At 36.3% G+C, this 12,179-nt stretch overlaps 1 protein-coding gene across 2 annotated transcripts in view; it reads left to right on the plus strand.

The window, feature by feature from the left end:
* Positions 1 to 12,179, plus strand: part of N (neurogenic locus Notch protein) — a 336,265-nt gene that overhangs the window by 55,169 nt on the left and 268,917 nt on the right. For both annotated transcript variants that reach the window (XM_076371906.1, XM_076371907.1), the window contains exon 2: positions 8,859 to 8,937. In XM_076371906.1, the coding sequence (XP_076228021.1) occupies positions 8,859 to 8,937 (79 nt within the window). The remainder of the gene's footprint in view (positions 1 to 8,858; positions 8,938 to 12,179) is intronic.

Here is a 12,179-nt window from a genome sequence, read left to right on the forward strand (position 1 = left end):
ATTTAAGATCCCAATTTTGAGAAAATTGAAACTTCAATATATTTTTCAAATAGAAGTGTTCTTGTTTAACATCCTGTTGATTTGTTCCTGATTACGTAAAAACTAAAATACATAAGATAAACAAATAAATAAAAAATATAGTAGAAAATAATTTCTTTATTCAGAATAATTGTTAATGTATTCAATAAATTTTCAAACGAAAAGTTCTATTGTACATTTTGTATTAATTTTCTCACGTGTTATAGTTTTCTTCTGATTATATCTTTCGTATTTAGTGGATTCAATCAAGCTTTCAAAATATTCACATTTAGCTGTCTAAAAAACAACCTCTCAAATGAACAAATTTCATTGTATTAGATTGGCCAAAAAGTCTTATCGCTTCACTTTTCAATGTATATCATAACATACATATAAATATTACAAATAACTATCCTAAAAGACAACAGAAAGCTTCCAAATAAAATATACAACGCATTGTCGAAGTGAAATTTTCCTTGACACAAAAACTGCCAGGCCGGTAAAAACGACCCATTCCTGATTTCGTCTTTTTGCAATTATGAAAAAGATAACAGGTATTTATCTGAGAAATTATTAAGCAATTCGATGTAACAATACACAAATTGAATTGTAAAATAATTAAAATTTCAGTAGATATATTCTTGTCGTTTCTATGGTGAAACTTCTAAAAGTCAACTTAATTGTTCAGTAGCTTTAGCATTGAAACTCCGATTCTTTTCTTAAAAAACACAATACGTTTCTTTAGTGAACATAATATTTCTTTATATTCTTTTGCCTGATATTATCCCCTTCTCGTTAGTTCACCAGAACACCCCGTGCAATTCGTACCCCTCGAATAAAACTACCGCGAGCGTCGTAGCCGACTCAGCGTCGGCGAATGTAATTTATTCAATGACTCGTTGTTGCGCCCGGTGATCCAACAACGATGTAACAGATATCGATGCATAATAAACCCGGAGAACGAGAGGAAAGTCGTCTAGTTCTGAGAATAGCTCGAGAGGCACGCCCGCATCGCTTCTGATTTATACGTGGGCGGTTCGGGCCGAGTTCGCGAGGTATCGCGGCGGTGCGGCGAGAAATCGTCGCCCACGCTGATTGAGAGTACATCCTTCTTTGTCGAAGTTCATCCCCGACGAGGGAACGGAAAACACGGGCCGCCGCGGCGGATTAGAAAGAGAGAAAATATATGTTTCTCCGTGCGTCGAGAGAACTCGAGGCGGCGTACGCTCTCGCGCGGCATTGACACCGTCGCGTCGTTACCTCGGCTACACGAGATTGGATCCTAGATTTCAATTAGCTTCATCCCACTGACGAAGAGTACTTTTCAGATGTTCCCCGGCTACTTGGAAAACCTAGCGCGGCTCGCATACCGGTGGACCGAGATCGAAGGTCAATAACAGGCTGGCTATTGTTGGAGAATTTTTGTACTAAACTTATCCTTGAAAGGGGAAGGATTACAGTTTCGAGTTGGTTCGAGTGGTTCTTGAATCGTCGGTGGATTTTGTTGATTGAATTTGGAATTATTTATCACGTTTGTTTGTTATACGCAATAATTTAACAGACAACCCGATTTTCTTAACGAAATAGAAATTGAAACGTCAAGATTTTTCGGAGTAATTGATCTTCTAATCTTCTTATATATCACAAATACAGTTTGATTTGTTCGATATGTCACTGAGAAAATTAATTTTGGAATTTTTACAGAAAGTTCTGTAATTCGGGTGACATGGCGATCAAAGGGTTGTAAACGGAAGTTGTCACTGTTCAATTATTAACTTCAACCATTTACACAGTAACATAGTTTAGCATTAATTTTTTTCAATAACATATTTAGTGGTAAAATAGTAAATTCATTAAAACTGAAAATTGTATTTTATTTTCTATATAATGCTTTTATCCCTAGAAATCGAGTAGTTTCAATTTTTAGATGACAATCAAATAAGAAATTTCAAAATTGATTTGAAATTCATTGAATAGTTTACGCATCTAAAACATATTATAGTCAAGAATTTAATTATATCTTCTATAAGTTATAGTTTATTGATTACACAATGAAAAGATTTAAAGGCAGCATCCACAGGACCATCGCAATATTTTCATCTGCGATGGAATCATCCCTCCGCATCGCAGTCTTTCGCAAGACTTCACTTGGCGTACCGTTTATCCGCGTTTATCGATTCGTCCGGGGTATCAGATGCACGGAAATCAATGAATCTTCTCCCAGTAGTTTCAGTGTCAATAGAGTTGCGGGGTCCAGAGAAATGGCGGTACCGGTGCAACATAACTACACGCAATTCCGACAAGAGGCGTGATGGCATGCACCCGCACCGCAGCCGATTCGAATCTCCGATTGTACGCCATACGTTCATTATCGCGTTATCGTGTAACTCCGTCGCATTTCGACGCCGCGGGATCATTCAACCGTGTCGCGATGATAATCGGCCGGCTGGTCATTAATGAGATGACTCGGCCCGGATACATCTGACGTGCCACGTAGAGTTTAGTTACATTATTTTCGAATCTATCTAAGTTTCTCATCGTTAATGATGACGTGTTGGGATAAGTTTGAAGCTTTTATTAAAATTGAAAACTATCGAATTATATTTAGTTAGAGTTGGAAAACAATTATGAGTGGTCTTCAATTTGATTAAATGGTTGTACTTTTGTCAAATTTGAATTACTCTCTTAGATTTGGAAAGTAATATTATTTAAAATGTATTATATTATTTAGTGTTCGAACTATGTAGGTATTTGTTTTTAAATTTCGTAATTTGTATGTCAAGTTTCACCATTTAATTTTGTTCACTTCGATTTTCAGTTAAAAGAAAGATTGTGTAACGAGAAGAGATTCGAATCAGTAGCAGTAGCAAATTAATGTTTTTAGCGATGTTAACGCGTTTTTGTGCTAGGCAAGAGATTCATCTATATTTTCGTGTAGACCTGTAACGTTTCCGTGCGAGTGTACGGAAGAGAGCAGGAAACGATTTACGACGTTAGAAGGAAATAATAGTAATTTTGACAATGCGCGGAAGTGAATTGTTCTGGAAATAAGTCCCGGCGAAATCTACTGGAAATTCAGTTATTAGGGTGTCGTAACCAGTCAAGCATTTCCCTTTCTGGCTATAAACGAACGGGCTGGGCAAACACTCGCACAGTAATCTGCATCACTTGCCTGGAAAAAATGGTTTTAATTGTTTCAATTTCGGAGTAAATTGCAACGCCACTAGAAAGCCACTGGTGAATTACGCCTTCCTTCCTGCTCGTCCGCAAAATTAATTTGCGCTCGCGCTAATAATGGAAACCCCGTGCAAATTGTCGCGAAAGCAAAGAGAGTATTAGCCGTATTACGTCACCAACGTAATCGTAAGGCTATTAAATGAAGCTCGTCGCGTCCAATTGACTAATTATTGTACACATCACATCGTATTCTTCTACATTATTCCCAAGTCAAGCTGTTTCGTTCTCTATCTTCCTACATAAACCTAATCCCTGCAAAAAGAATTCAGATCAAACCTCTTCAGTCAACTTTCTATAAAAGTTTCCAAAAATCAAAAGAATTTTTACAAATTCTATTCAATGTACAAGTTCAACCAATTGTCAATTTAAAATGCTGGTTATTACTATAACTTAGAATACAGTGCATTCCACAAAGAAAAAGAAATTACAAAATAGAATAAGTTACATAAGAAATTACAATGTCTCGAACATTTACCATTCTCAGAAACCTTCACAGAGTCTTATTCTACGAGGATACCATTTTAATAGAAGTACAAAAAAATTAGAGTAATCCCAAACATGGAGACACCCACTGGAAAGTATCACTCGTTAAACAGTTGACTTCAGAAGCAGACCTTGTAGATCCCTAAATTGGCAAAGACAATAAAGAAGACTGAAGTTAAGTCGCGTCCCTCCGCTGTGCACGTCCATTGGAGCAGAGACACGAGACTTCGTCGTGACACGCTGGTTTACCACCAATCAGTCCGATCCACGTCGTGGACGGAAATCCTGAGGAATCACACTAAAGCCAGTCGTCCTACATAGAAATTACTAACGATAGCCCGTCGGCGTGCGCGTGCAAGCGTCCACGCAACCGCGTCAACGACAGTGAAACGGAGCCGCGAACCGACAGAGGAAACGGAGGATTTGTCACGAAGGCAGTTTGGTTTAACTGATCTCATCCGTCTTGTCGCGGACGTTGGCTACGTTCTGGCAGCTGTCTTCGTCCGTTGTCTCAACAACGCAGCCCTGGCTTCATTGTGCGCGGCGACGACTCTCGATTCACCCCCCTCGTCTTTTTCAAACCGAATTGAATCGTCTCGTCTATCCTAACGGGCCAATGATCCCGGACTTTTAATATTCGACTGTGGCACCACTACCCTGTTAGCCTATTGCATTGTTGCAATTGGGAGCAGGTTCGAAGTTTCGAGATCCGTTTATTAACCCTTGTCGTACGATTTTGCTTGCGATTGTACGAATATGGTTTGTTTCAGTATTAATCATTTGTAAGAATGCAAACGAATTTTCTGTTTATGGGTAATAGATAATATTCATTTTTATTAAATTATTCTTCATCGTGAGTCTTGCTCGTCATTATAAACGAACTAGTATTAGCAACAAATTCACATATTATAGAGTATAGTCGTGAATTTATTGGAGGAATCTTTAACAAGTTCTTTGAAAGTAGGTGCATAATTTTGAAATGTTTTGAAGGTTGAATTGTAGATAATTTTCATGTGTTTTTTTATTGTTTGTTTTAATTATTAGTGATTACCATTAGTAGTCAAATTTTCAAGCCTTATCAATGAAATAACCTAAATTCTTCAGTATTTTTTATTTTGTAATGTAATTTAATTGAATTTTTTATGCTACTGTGTCTAAACATTTCAATCCACAGCTTCAAAATGAATCTTCATCTTTTGTTTAGAACGTGATATAGTCATTTATACTTAATTCCTTTTCTGTATCCCAAAGAAATTCATTGATATAGAGAATCCATGTTTCCTGAATTCAGAATATTTAAATTTCTGTCTTAAATTTTCAATCCCGCAGTAACCTCGAAACGTAACTTTTATCTCTGAGCTTTGAATGAGCGTCAAACTCGGTGAACTGATGCGTGTTACGAGTGTCACTGTGTATACTGTTGCGTGTGGACGTGTCTAACAATAAGTCGAGAAATGTGTGCCATTAAGATGACATTTACAAACGTTAGAACCATTTTCTGCATCCCACGCGCCACCATAAAAGAGTCCTGATTGTTACGTCACGTGCTTTATTCTATTAACATCTATTTTTTTATGCGTGCCGATATTAATTACGAACATCACGATGTATTCCCATCCACCATTTACCGTTGCAACACAAACCATAATTTGCTTAACAATAGCCGTTTAATTAACCAAGATATAAGAAAGTGACCCATGCGTCTCGTATGATTTGTATATTGGAGCAATCGTTAGCTTTTCAATGCAATTTCGAACAGAAGTCGGTCAAGCATTCAATATTATGCAATTACGTTTATTAAGTAGCGTGTATATGTAGTAGAAATGTTTCATACATATTCTTCAATATGTTAAAATTCACAAATAAAACTTTCTGCTATTATTTTTCTTCAGCTACATATTTTGGTATGTAAACTAATGATCAATGCTATTGACAACCATAATTTGTTATATATATATATATATATATATATATATATATATTTATATTTCCTAAGAAGAAGAATTTATTTCCAAAAATGACCGTCTTTCATTTATTTCCAAATTACACATTTCACCTTTGCTCGATGAAACCGATACACGATGATCGCTTTAAAATAGAATCAATATTATCGGAGAATAAACAGCAATGATCAGTAGCATTATCTCGCGTGTATCATTGCTGTTTCGAATTTAATAATCGAATCATCCGAAGGATGACGAAAATTGCAGGAAGGACGAGCATGCTTGCATCACGCGGGATTCTGAAAGCAAAGGTCACGTTCGGATAACGCGAATAATCCGCGAGGCCTGCAGCCCCGCGTTCTGTGATAAAACATAAGTACACCGAGGTTGGTCTTGTTGCTTTCCTTCTTCGTCTATGTTGAGCGGTTATTCGCTACGTTGTTATAGTCGTGACGGGTACGTGTGTGCGGCTGCATTAGTTCCTCGATGTACTTTACACCGCGCAGGGCGCGTTAATCGAACTTTAAGTACACGCCGGCCGAGTGTGTGATTGAGCACGAATGTTATTTGAGAATCGACATTAATGATTCCGACGAAAACGAATACATTAACGCTGAGATATACAAATGTATGCGGGACCAGTGCTTAGAGCGGGTTTCTTCTCGGCACGGTGAAAGCACACGAAGTTCTGAAATACACTAATTAGAATAATACTGGGTGTCCTGTAGGTAGCAGTGCAACTGACAGGGCGGTGATTTTATATGACGAACCTAAATTGAAAATATAGCATCAACAAAATTTTGTTTTAACAAGTTATAGTATGATTTTTTATTATTTTCAAATATTTCTGTCACGTTGCTATATACCAGAATTAGAAGTACCTGGTTTGAAAAAAAGAATTTGATTAAATAATAATTCAATTTTGTAATGAAGTAAATAACTATTTTAGAATAAGTGCATAATGCTAAGTTAGATTTAAGTGAATGAAATTATTTCAGTTCTCAAAGTGAAAAATTCTCTGTTATCTCATAAATCACTAAAATAATTATACAGTTTATATTATAATTTAAATGCAGTACCACGTTATAAATATAATAATTAAAATTAAAACAATATTATAATCAATTCTGCTCATCTTAATATCCAGAAGTAGAAAATGCAAAAACCAAACTCTACCACTGCACCCGTTAAAATGAGTTTCAAAATAAAAGTAAACAAGTTCCACGACAAATTTTTCTCAGTGAAAACAGAAACAAAAAGAAAGGTAACAATGGAAAAACTGATTAACCGAACAATGTAAGAATTTATATAAAATTAACACTAAAACTACCAGACGTGTCAAAATGACCCATTCCTGATTTCTTCATTTTCCAATTATTAAAAAGATAGCAGATGTTTCTCTGAGAAATTATTAAAGAAATTGATTTAGCAGTACACAGACGGAATTATAAATCAATTAAAGTCTCTTGAAGTTTCTATAGAGGAATTTCAAAATTTAGTGTTAAATGAACGAAAGAAAACGTCGACTTTTAAATCAAATTTTTAAACCGATCATTTGACCGGTTCGCGGTACGGTTAATGTTAAAAAACTACGAAATAGCAAACCAATAGCCAAAATCGGTGGTAACCAGAACCCCCAATCCGCAACGGCTAAAGACAAAAACAAATGCGCTTGCAGCGTGCAAGCGGACAAACCTTTGACTTGTTTCCTCGGGCCCTGTTTTATTAGAGAAGGCCTTCTGTTTTATGCAAGTGACGCACGTGCAGTCGTCGGTTCGGCTCGTGTGAAATTATTCAGACGGAGGTTCCGGCAAATGGTCGAGAGAGCAGGATGTGCGCGGGTGGTTTCGCCCCGAACCCCGTTCCCTAGTTCGGGTCGCGTTTATACCCGAGTCGGCTCGAAGGGGTCTCCGATATTTTCGCTCCCTTAAAGGTGCCTCCTTTTTCCGTCCCTCGATCTATCCTTATCTCTCCGTATTCTTTAAGGGGGGATACACGAAAGTTCACTTTGCACGGCGTGTCAAAGGTTCCCTCCCCAGCCCCGTGCCCTCAGCCCCTCTCACGGATCCACTGTAACCCGCGTTCACCGTTCTCCAACTGGGCTTTAATTGCTAACACGATAAACGGACGTCAGGTTGCGCCTCCTCTTCTTTTTCAACTGTTCGCCTAGGGAGCGGATATTGTACATTTTCGACAACCGCCTATCTTGTCCGTGAACGGTGAAAGGAGATATTACTTTCCTCTGCCCCGCAGCTTGGCGCTCTTCGTTTTCTATGCGCTTTTGAAAGTCGTGAGAAAAGCAGGTTTCAACGTTATTTTCGTTCGATTTGTGCTTTGTTTAGTGGCAGTTGAGTTTGGGTTTTCTTTGGGGAAGATTTGTTTTTGTTGATTAACCCTTTGTTTGATAATTTCTTTTACGACTGTGCTTGATATAACTATTTTATTGTTTCTAATTTGCTAGGAGAAGAAGAATATTTCGCGATAATTCTATGGATACGTTTATTCTAAAGCATTATGATCGATAATAAAATAACATTAAATTTGAATTCAAAGGAATTAAATGACATTTGTATTTGTTGAATTCTATTTGGAATTTTGGGGAGTATTGCACGATGTTGTAGAACAGGGAGTTCATTGACGAAAGAAATTGTTTATGGTTGAATTGAATGAACGAATTCGTAGTTTTGAATGTAATGTATGGAATTATGTACAACTAATATTTTCGACTTTTACATGTTGACTTGCACGTTCAGTTCTGCAGTAATTAATTAATTTTACGTTCAGGAAATAATGCTGAAAATTATTAAATATTATATTATTAATACATATTATATTAATATTGTATTATATTACGATTTATATATTTATTTCTGTTTACTCTTCGCATTTAGAAATCATTGACGCACTACATTTTTTTACTACTACTGGTAGAATATTCTTACTTTATGGTGCATATGATTCATATAATGCAAATGAGCGAACGAAGATAATGTACAAACAATGTAATTGTTGTACTCATATTTTAATGATACACGACGACGACGTCATCCTGCTAGTCATATGTCACGTATTCCCAGCGAATCAATTAAATCGATTTCTGTCGTATATCAATTCCTATCAAAACTTTTTTTCTCACCCGCGTACATTTAACTGATTGCGTTTCGTTCATTGTTTCAGGTTTTGTCTCGTGTTCGCCGAGCCCCTGCAAAAACGGAGGAGTGTGCATGTCATCGCTGCGGAGCGAGTCACATTGCAAGTGAGTGCACAGATTTATACCCTATTATTATAATTGTGCATTGTCATAGCCACCGCCAAAGGATTGTGCGTGAATCCCTGTACAATATGGGAAAAATGTACTATCACCTTGCTATCGCGAAATATGTTACAATAACCCTTCCGATATTGTATGGAGTAACGTGGCGAGGAAATTGTAGAAAGATATTAGGTTATTTTTAAATTGCTAATTGGAGACGAGAATATTCATCACTTGTATGTATTTTTATTTTCAATTAATTTTTAACGTTCCTGGTTAAATTATATCATAATATAATGACCCAATTATCAGATATGTAAAACTTTGATTTTTTTTAAAGTAGATTTCTTACTAAAAAGTAATTTCTAAAAGTGAAATTGTGAAGTATGAAGTAATTTCTAAAAGTGAAATTATGAAGTATGAAGTAATTTTGAAAAATGAAATGTAAAATATAAAATAAAATATAAGTATTAGATAATTTTTGAATGTAAAATAATTACTTGAAAGTGAAATACCTTTAAATTCAATTTAATTTTATGAGAAATATTTCTCGCTAATGGAATCGTTTACAGTTTCATCAAAATTGTAAACGTGAAAAATAATTGAAGGTAAAAATATAGGTTGATCGGTGGAATAGTTTGCCAATCATGTTTTCTTTTTCCCTGCGGTGGAATCAATGTGTCTCCGGCCTCGAATGACCGCACGATTCGATCGCGCGAAATGACGTTTGGGCTCGCATCGATAGAACGTAATGCCGACAGAATGGCGTGGGACGGAATGGAACGAGATGGAACGAGATGGAACGAGATGGGCCGAGAGAACCGGTAATAGCTGTAATAGTTGCCAGTCGTGACCCAGCGACGCATCTAAATTACCTTTATCTTCGAACCAGCGTAGTTTTCACTTTTGTATCAGCCAGCTCGACACCTTCTTTGATCCATCATTGATCCTTTTATTATACTGCCCACAAGTTATGCAAATAGTGGCAAAAGTTTAGGTGCCGTAATCTTTTTATTCTACAAATTAATTCAGAAACACGAACATAACTAAATAATAATCAATATAATATTATTTATCAATTGTTTTCTATTAAAAATTATTTTCTTCATTTTCATTATATTCAATGAAAGATTCTTCTACTTATGTTTTAATTCACGTAGAGTATTTCAGTCTTAATTCCTTATTTAACAAATATAAAATTAACTGAACTTATTGTAAATTGCTTGAGACACGTTCACGAACATTCAACACAAATCGTTTGTGTTCGAGTAAATTGAAACAACAGAACGATAACAGTCAGCATGAGGAATGATATATAGCGGAAAAGAAATAACCCATACAATCCAATGAATCTCGAGTGGTACATACGTACTGTAGGGAAGTACACATACATAAATCTACGGCAACCTTTAAGATATTAGGTTTAATTACGAGTCGGAGATAATGGTGCTACGCGCTCGTGGCCTCGGTGTTCAATTTTTAGTCACCGTCCCCGCTTATATTGTATTTTCTACTCTTATTTCATCTTCTCTTCCATTATCCTCTTATCTTGCTTGCGGCCGGCGATACTACCACCTTGTGAGGCCGCCTCGCGCGAGGACTAATTCATCTCGTTGCAAATGCGAACAGTGCTAATCTCACAGTTGCAACGATGCGCTTTTGAAAGCAATTCTACGTACGTGTAATTTGACGGATACTAATCACGGCGGACTGTTACAATTCAGCAGGCGTTAGTGGAAATCTATTACCGAGCTCGAGGGTACGTCGGTATTAAACATTACCATTCAGGAAATTACGAAAAATCATTCTTGTAAATGTCTCTACCGATAGAATAACTGTATAAAGAAACTTTTGTTACCTAGAAATTTCGTTTTACTGCAACATTCAGAATTTGAAACAAATTCGACGAATATAATTATTTTTTGCCATACATTAAAGAAATTATTTGTACAAAAATAAATTATGGATCTTCCATGGAAGCCAACAAATTTTCTAAATGTGACATGAAAGTACAATTTTTAGTATTACTAAAGTTTTAAAATTAATAAATTCTAAATTAATGAAAAAGATGAAAACTAAATTGTTTTTTAAGAAATCAATTAACTATCAATATAATAATAATAATTAAAATAAAACAATTCTTTTCCTTTCCATCGATACCGATAAAAAAGTATTAAAATTCATAGTTCTCTCGAATCTGCAGCCCCAAACACGACAGTCCCTGATCGCTCTCCGTATCTCCCACACGGAATGACTATAATCCAATACAATAACAAATTTGGCTAGTGCCACTTGACAATATGGTGAGTTAAAGCTGCCGCTAACGGATGGAGGATCCTGGACAATAGGGTGGTAAGCATCCCCCATGCGATCACGTGCGCCGCTCGCACATTCATGCGTTCTGTGCGTTTCGCGAGGATACACACGTGTCCCTGCGGCACTGCGATCGCATAGATCCGCTCGCACAATGGGCTTGCACTTGCACAGTTACATGTTTACGTGGATGCGCTAACGCGTGCGTTCAAACGCATAGCGTGTGGACAGGTCACGTGTGCCGGCACGTGACCTCTATAGATTTTGCATCGGTGCTCTGGTACCGTCGAATTGAAGAAGGGTTCGTTTGTCCGGAGAAATAATATTGTTTTTCTATTTCGAAGTCTGCCTCCCTTTCGACCATAGTATCGATTCCCGAATCGAACATTTTCTTTTTCCTCATTGAAAAATGCAACTCCAACTCGTGTTGATAGAAGACTACTAGATTTATTATTTATCGTATTTTGGGCTATATATAATATTGCAGTATGTTTTAAAAAAATAAGATACGTAATTGGTTAAAAAGAATTATTTTTGTTGTCATCTGAAGCTATTTGCATAAGATAATGATAATATGTAAAGGTTGTTAACTTTTCTAATTTTTTAATTAACTAATGTGAGTATTTAAAGGAATATTGTAATTCGAATCAAATCTTAATCTTTATGCTGATGTACAGTTTCAAACATTTACATGAATTGTTGGTACTTGACAATAAATATTTTAATGAAATTATATATAAAATAATGCAGCAAAAAACTTTTACCTTTAATGTTTTAATGTTCTGTACAAATTTATGGCTTCGTTTGTCAATTTCAATGAAACGAAATAAACGACTACTTGCTAATGGGGACATGGTCACTAATGGGATCATTTACCTTTATCACTTTAAGCTTATAAATTTAGGTGGTTGGGATGAGGTCGTTGCCTGGCG

This window comes from Nomia melanderi, chromosome 11 (genome assembly GCF_051020985.1).
Source record: "Nomia melanderi isolate GNS246 chromosome 11, iyNomMela1, whole genome shotgun sequence".
Taxonomy (NCBI): domain Eukaryota; kingdom Metazoa; phylum Arthropoda; class Insecta; order Hymenoptera; family Halictidae; genus Nomia; species Nomia melanderi.